Source organism: Strongylocentrotus purpuratus, unplaced genomic scaffold (genome assembly GCF_000002235.5).
Source record: "Strongylocentrotus purpuratus isolate Spur 01 unplaced genomic scaffold, Spur_5.0 spur5_scaffold_1, whole genome shotgun sequence".
Classification (NCBI taxonomy): Eukaryota; Metazoa; Echinodermata; class Echinoidea; order Camarodonta; family Strongylocentrotidae; genus Strongylocentrotus; species Strongylocentrotus purpuratus.
The window spans coordinates 20765371-20782044 of record NW_022145594.1 but is presented as its reverse complement, the minus strand read 5'-3'; the positions used below and the strand labels follow the sequence as shown (position 1 = coordinate 20782044).

General features: G+C 36.2%; 1 protein-coding gene across 2 annotated transcripts; it reads right to left on the bottom strand.

Annotated features, from left to right (window-relative positions):
- Positions 1 to 5100: 5100 nt before the first annotated feature.
- LOC591797 (rRNA 2'-O-methyltransferase fibrillarin) lies at positions 5101 to 15358 on the bottom strand. Of its 2 annotated transcripts, none has more exons than XM_791348.5 (10): positions 15250 to 15358; positions 13156 to 13284; positions 12267 to 12314; positions 11632 to 11691; positions 10464 to 10558; positions 9153 to 9323; positions 8325 to 8457; positions 7190 to 7302; positions 6456 to 6601; positions 5101 to 5621 (listed from the first exon to the last, which is right to left on the bottom strand). In XM_791348.5, exons 1-10 carry the CDS (start codon positions 15260 to 15262, stop codon positions 5600 to 5602), a joined length of 930 nt encoding a protein of 309 aa, XP_796441.3. In that variant the 5' UTR covers positions 15263 to 15358; the 3' UTR covers positions 5101 to 5599. The 2 variants fall into 2 exon arrangements, with proteins under 2 accessions (XP_796441.3, XP_011661268.1); XM_011662966.2 differs by having other exon boundaries at positions 13168 to 13284.
- Positions 15359 to 16674: the final 1316 nt, after the last annotated feature.

Genomic DNA, 16674 nt, shown 5'->3' with positions numbered 1-16674 from the left:
AGGTCAAGATATTATTTAAGCTATGAAACAATGTTTATTGAACAAAATCGACCGATTAGCTATTCCCATTTGAAAATTATATATCCCAACTACATATCAGGAGATTTTCATGGTCGTAGCTACCATTGGACAGCCGTAGGCGCTATTTGAAATTTATCAAAATTTACCGGGAGCACCGGTAAATTTTTATATTAAATTTTTCTCGGAAGTAGAAGTGTTTTAGGGGCTAAATTTTATAGTGCTTATAATGCATCCACAGGGGCATCTAAATATATCAAAATTGTAAAGAATCACTATCCACCCAATTTTCAAAATTTCCCAAAACTTTGTATTACATGTATCTTTAAAGGTAAAGACCAGTATTGGAAATGTCCCAATTTCAAAAAATGAAATGGAAGCTCTCATTACCAATCATGTGAAAGAATATGTTTTGACTAATACATGATGATAAAAAAATTGCCGGGAAACCGCCTACTAATTCACATATTTGGTAAATTTGTTTCTCTCATGGTCTGTGAGAGATATAGGGTAGTCCCATATACATATTTCTGTGTATAGTGCTTGTAACTTTACAAAGAATGGGCCAAATTTCTCATCATTTTGATGATTCCAGAACCTTGCAGATGCTAGATGCTAGATGATCAACCTTTTCTGATCGATTCCACAACGTTTCTTTCACAATGCAATCGCATGACCATAACTGGTCTTTATCTTTAAGAACGTGTGTATTCGATTTGAATTAATGACTCGTCTTTGTTACAAGAATGAAAAAGCAAGACATTTTTTATTATTATTAAAGTTTATTTGTTGTAATTTTGCTAATAATGTTTTGCAGACTGCTTTGAAGGAGGAGCTCTCCTCTACTCCGTATAATTTCATAAAGTAATCTTAATGTTATTCAATTTGGTGGACTCTACCTTGATCTAAATTGTCTTATACCTGGATTTTGGTTTTTATATGAAAAATTAACAACCAATTATACAATTTTTTACTTTTTTTAGACTGAAAGTAGGGACAAGTATTAAAAGATAAAGTTACAAATTGATGTTCTATAATTTATCTGATAACTGTAAAAAAAAATAGCGGTATACTCATCCAATCATGGTTAGTACATGACCCCTCCTATTCCTTACTATCTTCTTCTTCCTCCTCCTCCCATCTCATCAACACTATCATCATCATCATCCTACTCCTCTTTATTACAATCATCACTAGCATCATCGTAATCATCATCATCATCATCACCACCACCAACATTTTACATCATCCTCGCCATTGTCATTAATACCATCGTCATCATCACTGTCGGTCATCATCATCATCATCATCGCAATCATTATAACAATCGTCGTCGTCGTCGTCATCATCATCACTATTACCACCAACATTAACATCATCATAATCTCTACCATCATTATCAACACCATAATCATCATCACAATCATTATCACCATCATCATCATCATCATTATCAACACCATTATCATCATTACTACCAACATCACCATTATCATTATCAAGATCATCACCATCATCATCATCATCACCATTATCACCACCACCACCACCATCATCAACACCATTATCATCATCATCATCACCATCATCATCACCATCACCATTATCATCATCATCACCATCACCACCACCACCACCATCACCATCATCAACACCATTATCATCATCATCATCATCATCACTATCATCATCATCATCATCACCATCACCACCATCATCATCATCATCACCATCACCATCATCAACACCATTATCACCATCACCACCACCATCACCATTATCATCATCATCATCACCATCACCACCACCACCACCACCACCACCATCAACACCATTATCATCATCATCATCACCATCATCATCACCATCACCATTATCATCATCATCACCATCACCACCACCACCACCATCACCATCATCAACACCATTATCATCATCATCATCATCATCACTATCATCATCATCATCATCACCATCACCACCATCATCATCATCATCACCATCACCATCATCAACACCATTATCACCATCACCACCACCATCACCATTATCATCATCATCATCACCATCACCACCACCACCACCACCACCACCATCACCATCAACACCATTATCATCATCATCATCATCATCATCATCATCACCATCACCATTATCATCATCATCACCATCACCACCACCACCACCACCACCACCACCATCACCATCATCAACACCATTATCATCATCATCATCATCATCACTATCATCATCATCATCATCACCATCACCACCATCATCATCACCATCACCATCATCAACACCATTATCACCATCACCACCACCATCACCATCACCATTATCACCATCATCATCACCATCACCACCACCACCACCACCACCACCATCACCATCATCAACACCATTATCATCATCACCACCAACATCACCATTATCATCATCACAATCATTATCACCATCATCACCGCCATCATCATCATCATCAATATCATCACCACCATCAATCGGTGTGAAGTTGTTCTCGAGCCAATCAACTCTATCTATAGTATACCGACTGCAGTCTTTGCATGCAATATGGTGATGCCGCCCTCTACTGCCAAAAGACAGCATAGTGTTTCCTGAAGATCGACAATAAAAACATCGGTACCCATTTTTCTGTTCATAAAGATCGAGTCCAAAATGTTTCTACTATGTATTAGAAAACCTCTATAACTTCAATATTTGTGGCTTATTTTATCAAGTTAATTCCAAGAATCCTATATGTAAAACATACAAGAAGGCAATCTATTTTGTTTTTGTCTGTAAATGTGTCATGATTGTGTGTGCCAACTAGGTTTGGTGAATAATAAATTCAGATTTTGAAGTGAATTAAATCAATGTCATCAATACTTGAACTATACATATTACATATTTACAGTTAACATCGGAATTATTCATACCCTTTCTAAGTTTTGTAATTTTTCAAGTACATGTACAAGAATATATGATTTCTCTATTTATGTTTCTTCTGTGACATATTAAAGCGTATCTGCCATAGTTTACAGGAGGGATTAGACTGCCCTGCAAGGTCACTGGACAGGTGGTTATCTAATCTACTCAGCTCTCAGTTAACATAAGAAAAAGAGGATCATGGGGGACCAATGGTCACCGATTAGGCATGGTTTGTTATATAGAGGGCGCAAGTAGCTACAAGTAGTGCAGTGTGCCTTTAAAGCCTCCGTCTAAAGGTATTCAACAAAGGCCCTAATTCAACCAGTCAATCTTTCATTCATTCATTCACCAAATTCAAAAGGGTTATGAATAATTCTGTTGTTCACAACTTCAAATACACAACCCCATTGTCAAAAGGTAAAACACAAAACAGGAACACACAAAGTAGTAATATAAAAGATGACTTTTAATTTTTCTAAGCAATCTGACATGATAATTTCTAGATATCTCAGACTCGTTATACTTGCTGTCAAGAGAATACCTTCAACATTCCACAGACAAGGGCTGGAATTCACGAAGGACATTTATCTAAAACCATGGTATAGACATACAGGTAGTACGTACATGTCCTTGTGTTCAGCGAGCTGGAAACACTTGCTCTTAAAAGAACATCTTTTCAACATGAACAAATCTTTGTTCATCATTTTGGTAAAACATTGCAAAATCAAATTTTCACGTCCGTTTGGCATTATTTTCTTTTGCAAAACAGGCGATCTAAAATTCACTACCCTTTTTACACATTATCAAAGCTCACCTTTGCATTATTTCAGCTAAATAATGGTAAAAAACCCCTCTCACTTGGCACATAAAAAATAGTGTAAAAAGATTTGTTCATTTTGAAAAGATACACTGTACCGAGACACCTCTATTATAGTCCAGGGTTTTCCTTCATGAATTTCTGCCATACTTTATGAACAAGAATAGCGGAGCAAAAGAAAGACATACAATGACAAAACCACTTTGCGTATGACGATTAAAAGTGTGTCGTATTTGACACCGCCTCCAAACGCATCTTAAATGCCCATATTTTCAGGATATTTAGAAACTGCATACTCTCTGTACAGAGAAGAGTACTGACATGAATTAGAATAAGAATTAAAATATATTACATACAGCGTACTTAAGGAGTGAAAGAATGGAGAAAAAAAAGCCAACTTTGGCTATCCCTGCACTAGCCAAATGTAAATTAAAATCAAGATGAAAAAAATATATTTCATAAATGAGAAATATTAAAAACCAATTGATTATGTTGCAAGATAACTTGAAGCTGGCACAGATGAATCAACTTCATGTTAAATTTCTTCTTGTTTTTAATTTAGAATAAGATCTTTTTTGGGGGTTAAATTAAAGAAATAACTTGGAATTATGCATTGAATTCTTTATGTTCAAGCATTCCGAACCCCTCGGACTATCAAAACCACAATAGTCATATATTACACATATTTACAGCAAAACTTAGAGAAAAAAAATTATTTAAAAAGTTGTCCTCATGATCTCCCATCAAACTCTTAACTATTCGTGACTATTTGGCATCATGTACAGAACTCACATCCGAACTAAAAATACAAAATCAGTGAGTCTAAGAAAACTCGTTAAAAACAATCATGATTTTCACCCATGATCTATAAAGAGCGTGTGTTCTACTTAGATAATGAAAATAAGCAAATCATTTGGTAAATGTAGATTTCACAAATTAAATGACAAAGACTCATGATTTGAATGAAATGTTGACCGGGGGTCCAAGTAAGAGGTCCAAGGCCATCATTTTAGACACATAAAACGCTATCTACCTTTCAGATAATTCAGATAACTATTTTAAAATAAAAAGTTTAAAAACTAAAATAAAATCATAAAACTTGAAGAAAAAAAACCCCTCAGAATATAATGCCTTACACTATTGAAACTGATCATGGAATTAAACTGCTTAAACAACGTATATAGAGGCCGACCCAGAAAAGCGCCAAGAGTGACGATTATAGACACGACGATTATAGACACCAATGAACTCACTGAGCAGGCTCTTGCTTAGAGGACATTTCATGAGTTTTTCAATGAAATAATGATGAAACCAGTATAAGGAACACAGGTGAAAAGCAATAATTACATTGTAAAAATTAAAAGTTTGCAGACTGCATTTTGAAAGGGGGGATCTGCAGCATCTTATAATTATATTATAATCATTAAAAACATGGACAGCTTAAGTGGTACTTTACAATAGACGGACAATATAGTTGAATAAGGAGTTCATAGTGCTGTGCTCAACAGTTTCTTGCATTTCACACTCCATCCAGATCAAAATCAAACATTGTCCTATTAGTTCCATAATAGGACGTAACAAGATCATGAATAACTGTTTTTACAGCGTCCACCAACCCTACGACCTGATGCATCGAGAGCATGCGCTGAGTAAAGTCTATAAAGTTTATAAACTTGCAGGCCAAGGAGGTTGTCCAATTTTGCAGAAGTGGGTCTTAAGTTGTTTATTCATGGTAAGCTGGAGCTTTCAGTGTGTTGGGGTTGGTAGGAATGACCTGCTACCGGTTTGGCCGTCAAAGTCTTTCGTTAATAAAAATTCTTCCTCACGATCCCTTCACTTCTTCTTGGGTGGTGCTCTGTAAAACAGATCAAGACAAGGAAAAGAAACAATTAGACAATTCAAAACATAATTCATATTTCATGATATTTTTTTATGATTACTGCAACTTTATACATGAAAAATCTCAAAATGTTTTCATTACTTTTTCTGTAACAAAATGTCAGGACTAGTTTCTGTTCCTGCTTTAAACGTAAGTACTTAATCAGAGCTGCCAACCTTGTGCGACCAAAAAAAGGAATTCATAAAAACGAAACTTACAGCCACGCGCGACACACTTCCAATGCAGAAATGTTCCTTCATCATGCCGTTTTTACCATGCAAGCAGGTAAATTTTTTGGTGGTTATTTTGGTATTATCAGCATTTCATTCTTTTTTGAGAATATTTTTCTCTTCAAGTATGTTTTAAAATTAGTTTGCTATTGAATTTGTGATCAAATCACCATTTTAGGGCAGTTGTTTGACGTGCGGTATGTAAAAAAAATAAAAAAAATAAACAATTAAAAATTTAAAAAAAAAAAAATTATGAAGAAAAACCGTAATACCGTAGTTTGGAGTAGTTTGGAGGAAAAAACAGAGTAATTCCGGCAAAAACAGTATGGTAGGCAGCTCTGCTTAATGCTTCCACATCAATTCTCCTTCTCAAGATAAAATGGTAGGATTTAGTGAAAGATTTTATTTTTAGTTGTAGATTCTACATTTCTCAATGTCGAAAGTGCTGTATAAGAAATGGTTATTATTCCTTTCTAACTATGATATAGAATTATCAGAGCATTTTCAGGCACATCATACACCAAAGATGACCTTTCTGTGACCCTGTCAAATTCTAAGCCATGAAGTAGTCATCAAATACCTGTATACTCCTACTACGACGGCGTGATCTCTTTCATAGGGTTCAAGGGTCAACTGTTCCTGTGGTTTGAGCTTCTCTGCTATGAGTTTCTTCACCTCGCCCGCAAACACCGCCTCGGGTTGGGCCGTAGAGTCGATGCAGTTTGCCTGATGGATGGACAAACGTAAGAAACAAAGATTTTACTTTATGACCAGTGAGAAGAAAAAGGGTAAGTAATTTGGCTCACGAAAGCATCATTAGAGGTCTGGAAATCATCTGAACGAGAGGTACATAAACAAAATTTACATAAAAATTCCTGCACGAGTATCGAAAAAGAGTTCCCATGAACAAAAATGGATTTTCACACTGTTCCTAGATATATGCATAGGTTCTTTTGGATATCTTAACACACACCAGGGGGGCTAGTGAAATCCTTGCTTCAGATTGGCCAATGATTTTTTTGTCATTTGTCATTGAAAAAAGGCTTTGTGAAACGGGTACCAATACAGAATCATCCATTTTACAGATCCTGGAAAAATAGAGAAAATCAGGGAAAAATCAGGATAAAATCAGGAAGAAAAAAATAAATAAACAAAAATCAGGTAATTATCAAGCCTGAAACATGTACTGAAGGAACCTGCACATAAAGACCATTTTTCTTGTTTCCCTTGGGTGGTCTTTATATACAGGTTTCTAAAGGGAAAATACAAGGTGCGTTTGCCTCATTACAAATCTTTCTTCCCCAGGACACTCACCTTAATTGAGATGACAAAGTGGCCTTCGTTCTTGAGGAAGTTGTGGGCGTTGATAGCGACGATCCTGGCTTGGTCTGGCTGGGCTACATCAGCAAACACACAGTCGACCATACCTATCAAACAGAACATGCAGACACACTTCAAATGTCAGACTTAGTTAGTATTATTCCTTTCTTACAACCAAAACTTGAGGTTGGATTTCAAATACATATAAAAATACAAACAGATATATAACGGTGGTAGAAATAATTTACACAGAGTCAAAGAAACTGTCAAGTCTGATACATAAATATGTGGATAACAATGTGCTAAATTTTTTTGTTACACATTATAAAATGAATTAAAGTAAGCTCATGTGTACAATATTTCATAATGATTGTATATAACATCAGAATTAATTAGGGAAGGTGCGTCTATAAATTGAGCAGTTTATAATGAAATTGGTGATAATAATGAATGTGACATGATAATGATGGCGACCCGACATGAGCTCTCGTGAAATTTACACTACTTGATGCGCTTCTAGCATTCAGAAGATATGCCGTCAATCTTTGCGAAATTATTCACGCTGGTTATTTAAGATCGTGCTATCATTAACTTCACAAATTCTGTCTTGTGATTTTAATACGATGCCTCATAATACACTCAAACCTGCTTTAGTGACAACCCGTCTACAAAGACGACCCACATTTGTTGTTTCCCTTGAAAATGGTTTCTCATTGAAAGATGTACTGAAGGAACCTGTCTACAAAGACCACTTTTTGTGTTTCCCTTGGGTGGTCGCTATAGACAGGTTTGACTGAAGTTGAAACCTAAAAGAAAAAGCCCCCCCCCCCCCTCCCTCAACCACGCCCCCTTTGACTAAAGAAAAAGAAGAGGATTCGGGGGAAGAAAAAAAATGGTATCTAACAACATTCCCTCCCTTTTAAGTAAGAAAATTGGGGAAAATAGAGAAAATGAGGGAAAAATCTGGAAAGTCAGGATAAAATCAGGGGAAAAAAAATAGGAAAAAAAATGGGAAAAAAATCAGGAAGCAGGCCTACCGTAAACCTTTACAAGTCAAGAAAACTCCCAAAACTTGTCAAACGTCCATGCTATCTATTCATCTTCTACTCCCATGCGTGATGCAACTTACCGACCAGCATTCTGTACTTATGTGGATGTCTGGCGTCCTCGATGATGGGAATGATATTTGTTCGTTTCTTTGCTACGTTCATGAGATCACGGCCTGATCTGTGTGAGAACTCCACAGCGTACACCAGTCCTTCCTGTAATGACGAATATAGGAGAAACAAAAAAACATTAGGAATCGGTGTAATACATCAAATGTAAACATTGGTAGCAATGATTTGACTAATTCATGATCCAAACAGATTTTCAAATTTTAAAGGTTTTTCTGATTTACGGTTATGCTCACGGCGTTTCAGAGTTTTCTAAAGGGTTTAAATTAATCGTTAATTTCATTTAATTATTTTAATTTCTACTTGTTCATAATTAAGAAAAAAAAATTTGTCTATTTAATGAACCATTGTGAATTGATTAAATAACATAAAATCAACAAGAAATTGCCAATAGTTATTAACAACCTTGGTTCTGCTTTTCCAATTCTGAGACTAATATGATTATTTTTGATAAAATTGCTTGTATTCATGAACAATGTACTGTGACAGAAATGGACTTTATTTTGCAGCGATTTTTCCAATTTCTACTCAGGTACAAATGCAATTCAAAGCATCCTGGATCAAAAAAAGAAGAAAAATTATCACTGTATGAGGAAACTAAATTGCTAGTCGAGGTTTCATGAGACTTCCAAATTTAGGAGTATACAATCTATTTGATATACTTCTTACAAAGTAGTTTACAGAAAAAGAGAGAAATCTAGGGTATCATAGCATTAATTTAAAGGCTAAAAAAATGGGAATAATTCTTCCAAACTAGGTCTGGATGGCAGCTGTGGACTTACCGGTCCAACCAGGTCCGAGACGTGAGACACCGTTGTTCCTGACGCAGCACCCAGGTACAGCACCTTGCTGCCGGGCTTCATGTGAATGTGATCGACGCCTCCCAAGATGGCCGCCGCTAGCTTCGACCTGAAGGGGTTCCAGGCTCGGTACTCTAACTTCTTCTCGCCCTCCTGTAAATGGTAAAAACATGAGAAAGAAATGAAAACCTGCCTCACCCAAACACCTGGGCAGAGATGCCAACCTCTTGACAAAAAAAAACAGACTGAGTATCCTAAAAAAAAAAAATCAGATTTTCTCGAAAACTCAACACTACTAATGGCCGGTTGGGCCCGGGCCAGTAAAATTTCAGAAAAATGTGATACTGGTACGTATGGTCAAGTAAAATGTTTGCTCTTTCATTAACATTTTTAAGGAAAATGGAAAACAAACTTTTGTTGGGGTTGCGGGGGTTTACTTGTACATGTTTCTATGCGATTCCGTGGTTTTTACGGATATTAAAAAAAAAAAAAAAAAAAAAAAAAAAAAAAAAAAAAATTGTTTGTTGAAAAATCGTATTTTAAGAGATGAGAACGTATTATCGTATTCCACTCTTATTATCGTACTACATACGATTAAATCGTACTGGTTGGCATCTCTGCCTGGGCTCTGTTTCATCAAACTTGTTTATAAATGACAAGTTACAATTATTATTATAAGCTACTGATGACCACATTGTGTGGCTACTAGGCAGGGTCTCTTCATACAGTTGAACCTGCTTTAGGACCACCTGTCTATGAAGACCACTTTTGGTGTTTCACTTGGGCGGGAGCTATAGACAGGTTTGACTGTACAATCTGCACTGTATAATAACTAGTCATCACTTCCAATAAGATCTTTTGAGAGAGCCACCTGACATGAACCATGCAAAGATTCATTTGACAAACTTTTCTTCTTCAAATAGTAATTTCTTTTTTTTTTTTTTTTTTGGGGGGGGGGGGGGAGGGTATTTTGTACATTGTTTTAATGAAACATTGTTATATATATCTCAAAATAGTAATATTTCCGGAATTCTAATTTCCTCATATGCATTATCTTATTGAACCATATATATCATATCTGTACAACTATATGTTTTATGTTTATATGTTATGCCCTACTTTGGCATGTGTCTGTTCAATTATGATCTATTTGTACCATTTCTCTATTTTTTTGTGTGAAAACGAATGCGTATGAAGCAAAAACTATGTCAATGGGTTACAAAGTTGATAGGGCTCATGGGTAGAAATACTGGCACAAAGCTATGTGACAACACACACACACAGAATCATTACCTCAATGCTTATTCTCTTCTCTCCATAGACTGATTCCCCAGGCACCAAGTTCTTGGTGACCAGTGCATCCTCCTTGCCTCTGGCAATGAACACACCTGTAAACGCAAAGAAGAGACTGGCAATGAAGACCAAGACCCCACCAGCGGAACAATGAGCTCTACAAAGCTATCTGAACTTTGACCTACTTAGCCATAAAATGTAAACAAGTAATAGATAACCAAGTCCGATAATCCTGCTGGATAATCGCCTTTTAATCCATTTAAAGGACACAGCTTAAGAGACTTATTTAATACATAAGCTTAAACTACATGTCCTATATTGTGAAAAAAAGCTATAAAAAAGAAGGATAAAACACGGTTGTAATTCAATCCATAGTGAGATTTTTGGGTGGGCAATTAAAAAATGTCTTTCAACGGAGGAAGAGTGATATAAAAGAAAAAAAATCTCTTAACTCTAGAACGTTTCAGAAGCACTTTATTCTACATGACTCACCAACCAAAAGACACAAGCATCTCCATGACGATACACATTTGTTTATCTCGGACGTTATGGCTCAGACAGTAACAATTTTCTCAACAACTTGACTTCAGTTCAAAGTGAAGAATTTGTTTTGATCATCATCGCCAATAACAAGGTCCCTTATTATCTTCAATTCTAATTCTTATAACCGTTCTCATTTTAATCGCTACACTGTCTCCAGTGAATAACAATTTTAAAGGGACCCTACACTGGGTCGAAGAGGAAGCTAACCCCCCAGCTGAAATCAAGAGAAAACATGACACGATCAGTATGAACATGTATATCAAAATGCTCTTTATAAATAAATAAATTTTGATTTCATTATTATAAGGGACTGAGTTGTAAAGGTTCCTGGCCCAGTCCCCGGGAGTTCCCAAAAGTAACGCTGATACCCCCAGGTGTAAATATTTGATTTCCGGTATTTCAAAATAAAACTTCACACTGATATTTTGCAATAGAGATATTAAAATAGAGAATTCACAAACTTAATTTCAATTTAATTAAATTTATTTGCTGTAATAATAATTCTAGGAGTACCAAAATGCAAATATTATCTGAGCAATACTGGAGCACCTTGAGCACTTTTTGTGGTGGGCATGAGAAATCTGAAAACATCCACTATTTAACCAAAAAATATCTCAACGCATACCTTCAAGTCTGTGAGGCTCAATAGCAACCTTGAAGCCACCTCTCATGCCACCTCGACCTCCTGAAAGAAAAAGAAGAAAAGATTAAAAACACCACATTCTGGAATACTGCTTTTGATCATCTTCAATGATAACATTTCGCTAAGATCCTACAGGCAATTAACAACAAATACTGGTTGAGACAGACCAAGTTTACAAAATGATATAGATCTGGACAATGCAATGTGGATTGGAAAACATGACAATCTATATTACGAACGGGCGAGGTTTGAACCACATTAATCGCTCTTGGGTATCTTTTTGATAAGAGAGGGATCTTTATCTCAAATATGTATAGTTCTTTATCTTTTGTTTATATTGTGTTATATTTTTTTCCCCTTCTTTTTAAAACATTTAATATTAATGTTGTTTTTTTGTTGTAATTTTTGCTTCACATTATGCTATGATTGCTTGGGCAAGGCATAAGAGCTTTAATAATGTAGTTCCCAATTTCATTTTCTAAATTTGTTTATGAAATATTTTGTATCTTTTGTATCAATGTAATTTTTAATCGATAATTAAAAAAAAAAATTGAATTGAATTGAATTAAAGGCAAAGGTGCCTTGACTCTCATTCAGGTTACACTAAGTAGACCTACCTCTTCCTCCCCTGCCTCTGGGTCCACCCCGACCTCGTCCACCAAAACCTGAAGAAAAAAAAACACAAAGCAGAGAGATGGGAGATAAGAAATACATCAATAACAACATAGAGGTGGTGACTATTTCCTTATCCCCTCCTTGCTTGGGAATAGCCCTTGAAAGATCTGGGCTTTTGCTAGTTCTTCCACATATACTCAATTATATTTTAAGTATGTATTGTTCTTTTTTGTATGTTCTTTGTGACCACTGTAAAATTTCACAATCATAAATGAATATTCAAAATAACTTCTACAAAGTGTTTCACAAGATCTTGTCTTTATTTTTCACGAGGATGATTTAGACTAAAATGTATGGTGTGAAGTAATGGTGATGATCATAATGAAAAGGATGACACATTTAACTATGATTTTGTAAAAACCCACAAATCACGATGAAGATGAATATTACCATGGGGAAAGGCACTGAAACATAAAGCTGGCTCAGTAAAACAATATTCTCAACAAGATACTTCTGTTCAAAGTGAAGAAATTGTTAAGTTCATCACTGCCAGATGAAAATGAATATAATTCCCCCAACACTTTTTACTCATACATGCAGGACATGTTCTCATTGGCTTCATCTGCAATTTTGAAACATCCAAACTCTATTATCATATTATAAACTTTTTTTCCAATCCTGAGCATGCACTATCGATTGCCCAGCAGTCATGTCAAGTGACAGATTCAAAATTAGTTTAGTCCTAACTTCATATAACGTTTCTTTACAAGTTTTTAATTTGTAGTAGTCTGTCCCCTTCTTTTACTATACTGATTCTTTATATGACATACCAGTTTCATATAAACAAATCAAATAGAATATGGGCATTAAAGCAGGTTTTAAAATGTTTACCTCCTCCTCTACCTCCTCCTCCTCGTCCTCCACCAAAGCCTCCTCCTCTGCTTCCAAAGCCCCCTCTACCGCCACGCCCTCCCCGGTCTCCGCCCCCTCTGAAGCCCCCTCTGCTTCCTGGTGAGAATCCTGTCACGAGAGAGAAAGATATCAACATCATTTATTATTCATTGAAATAATAAAAATATTTCTAAAGATGATAAAGATATTTCTATACTGCAAATTGCGTATTGCCTCTAGGCGGTTTAGAAGGGAAATAGTTGATACGGTAAGTCAAAGGAACAGAATTTGCATTTTTACATCAATTCAATTAACATTAAAATTACAAATCTCTTACAACCAAAATATAAATAGTTCATGAAGTAATAGTAATCCTACGTTAATCTACAAAAAAATATAAAAGGCAAAGGGAAACTGAAACAATGGAACCCTCTGGTCTCTCCTCCTGGTATAACTGATTGGGGGCATGCAGGTGGATCGCTACACCAGTTTCTCCTTACACCGATACAAATAATGCAGTTGGTTTACTTTCTAACAAGTAAAGGTGTTAACTCTCCTCTACACGGGGCCTCCATTTAATGTCCGATCCGAGGGACAGAGTGTTTTTCACTGTAACATAGCCTGCGTGTATGATACAGGGGAGGGGCAGGCATTTTTTGAATTTGAACTTGTATTGTCCATTTCCCAAGCTGTGGGGAAGGACATTTCATTTCCCGGCCATTGTGAAAATTGTAAAAATGCTGCATACGCACTATCTTGCCCAAGAGACTGGAAGAATGTGATTTGATTCTATTGGCTGAACATGAAGAGAGTAAATCCAACGAATTCAGCGAAAAACAGATTCTGCAATGATTTTCTTCATGCATTTCACTTGAGTTTCACGTTGTGAGCAATAAATCCTCTGGAAGACGGACTACCGGGCAATTCCACGGTAACGGAAGGACACTCAGACAAGATTTTTGAACTTCAGGTTCATACTAAAAGAACTGTTTTATTAGTATAAGATGTGAAACAGTACAGATATAATACCTATATAAGTGCCTTTAATTCTCCCCAAAAAAATTGTCATTATAGTTAAGTAGTTTAAGAATGTGCATATTAATTATCTCGGTAACGGAAGGACATAAAAATGGACATGGTTTTTCCAGTTAATTAGTGTTTATCCAAACTTTGTGAAGTTGATGAAGCTTTCCACTTGACTGAAACACATTTTGTTCCCCATAGTTTAATACATACTAATAAAACATTTCTTTTAGTATGAACCTGAAGTTCAAAAATCTTGTCTGAGTGTCCTTCCGTTACCGTGGAATTGCCCTACCCATAAAAGCAGACGGCCGACTGGAGGTATTTCATGACGCAGAATCTTTTTTCGCATTGCCAGCGCGCGCCAATCAGGAACCTGAAACCAGCAGAGGGCCGAAGAAAAAATACATCCTTATTTTTTAGGATGCATTTTGTACGCGTTTATGCAATTATCCTCGTTTAAGCGGACGATCATCACTGTCGAACCAGCGCCCCTCCTGATAAAAAGCAAAAATTGCATTCGTCCCTTCCTCTGTCTCTCTCTCTCTCTCTCACTTCATTTCTATTTCCTTTTCAAGGCAAGGGTTTTACTTTCAAAATCTTTAATATCTGCATTAGATAAATCTATAGTGAAGGTGAAACTAGAAGACGATTTGAAATCAGCAGATGTCATCGAGCACATGTTTTTGTGAATTTAAATTTCTTTCGTTTCTCGACACGTTTTACTCTGATTTCTGCTCATAACCAAAATAAATTATACATAACTGGTAATAAAGGAAATCACTGAAAGTCATAGTCATTCATATCCAAACAACAATTATTAAAAAAAACAAAAAACATTTACATCACTCGTCGGTCACGACACATTCAGATCTCGTCACAAACACCGATTTCAATATGTGGGACTGAAGCCAAATTCCATGCAGAGCATGGTCGACAAAACACGAAAGCAAAGCCAAAGTAAAAGCTGACTTCAATCAACGGACACAAAGACACTTAATTTTAAGCATTCAAAACGATTATTATGTTTAACTTAATTAGTATTATTGTATAATTCTGAATGTTTGTTACCTGGTCTGCCCATATTTGTCGTGTTTCTGGCACTAATTTGGAACTACTCTGACTACTATCCGCAGCACGTGCTCAAGCAATGTTGTCGATGACACGCGTTGTAGTTAGATGTGATATCGATAGAGGGAGGCAAACAAACACTGTTTTCTGCCTGTGCTACATGATACGTGTGCTACATGTATTTAGATATTCAATCTAATAATTTCAGAATCATTAAATTGTGTTATCATGTTTGTATATCGAATGATAAAAACTGTTTATATATTCAGTTTTTGTAAGTTTGGACAATAGACAAAAATGCTATGCTATGGGATAAAAAGAATTGGAGTTTTGAATAATTACCCCAAAATTGCTTTTCTGCTAGGCCAAGGGAATTGAAGAGACCAACAATCAAATGGATCTTCAATGCCGGGATCTCGTTGTTTGTGCCCCCCCCCCTCCCCCCAAAATATTCTCAGTATTGTGGTATAGACAAAAAATAAAGAGCATAATAGCAGCCAAGCATCATGCTTTTGCAGCATACACTGTCGCTCATAAAGGTGAAATATTTAAGTTTTATCAAAATTTATGGAATTATTTTAATTTTTTTTTTAAATAATAGATCTAAATAATACATGTAGTATACATGTACTGACCACATTTTTTTTTTGGTACTCGAACATTTAAAAATTTGCACCCCCCCCCCCCCTTGAGCGCCAGGGGGGGGGGGGCCCAACCCCCCAAAAAGGTAAAAATCACGTGTTTTTGCATGTTTTTTTCCTCAAGGGGGGGGGGGGCGGGGCCCCCGCGCCCTCACCCCTGGATCCGCCACTGCCCTAGTTGATAATCATAGTAGTCACGCAAAACGCACATTGGCAAATTATTATTCAATAAAATCTGAGAATGTATACTATTATCTAGATCTATTATTTTTAAATTATTTTTTGAATAATTCCATAAATTGGGATAAAAAAAAATATTCCACCTTTATGAGCGACAGTGTATGTACTAGAAAGCCAAGTACATGTTATATTATACATGTGGCAATTTATTCTTTTAAGACTTTCAACAAACTTTAATTTTTTTGGCTCAAAGGGGGGGGGGGGGGGGGAGTGGATGTCGAGAAAAGAAAAAAAAAAGGAGTGTTTACTTCCCAACCCCTCCCCCCCCCCCGTTCAGCTAAAAAAAAAAAAATGTTTAAACCCCTCCCCCCTCCCCCGGCTTATTCGCCGGCTTATTTTGTTACCCGACTGTAAATTTGGGAATGTTCAATTTTCCACAAACGCTTAAAAAGGTATAATTGCCCCCCCCCCAACAAATTTCAGCAACATTTGTAAACCACTGGTATCGAATTAAAAATAAACCAATTTTGAATTGTATTGGGTGGGGGGGGGGGAGCAACTGCCCCAAGCCCTCCCATCAGTACGCCAGTGTTTAGGGGCTCAA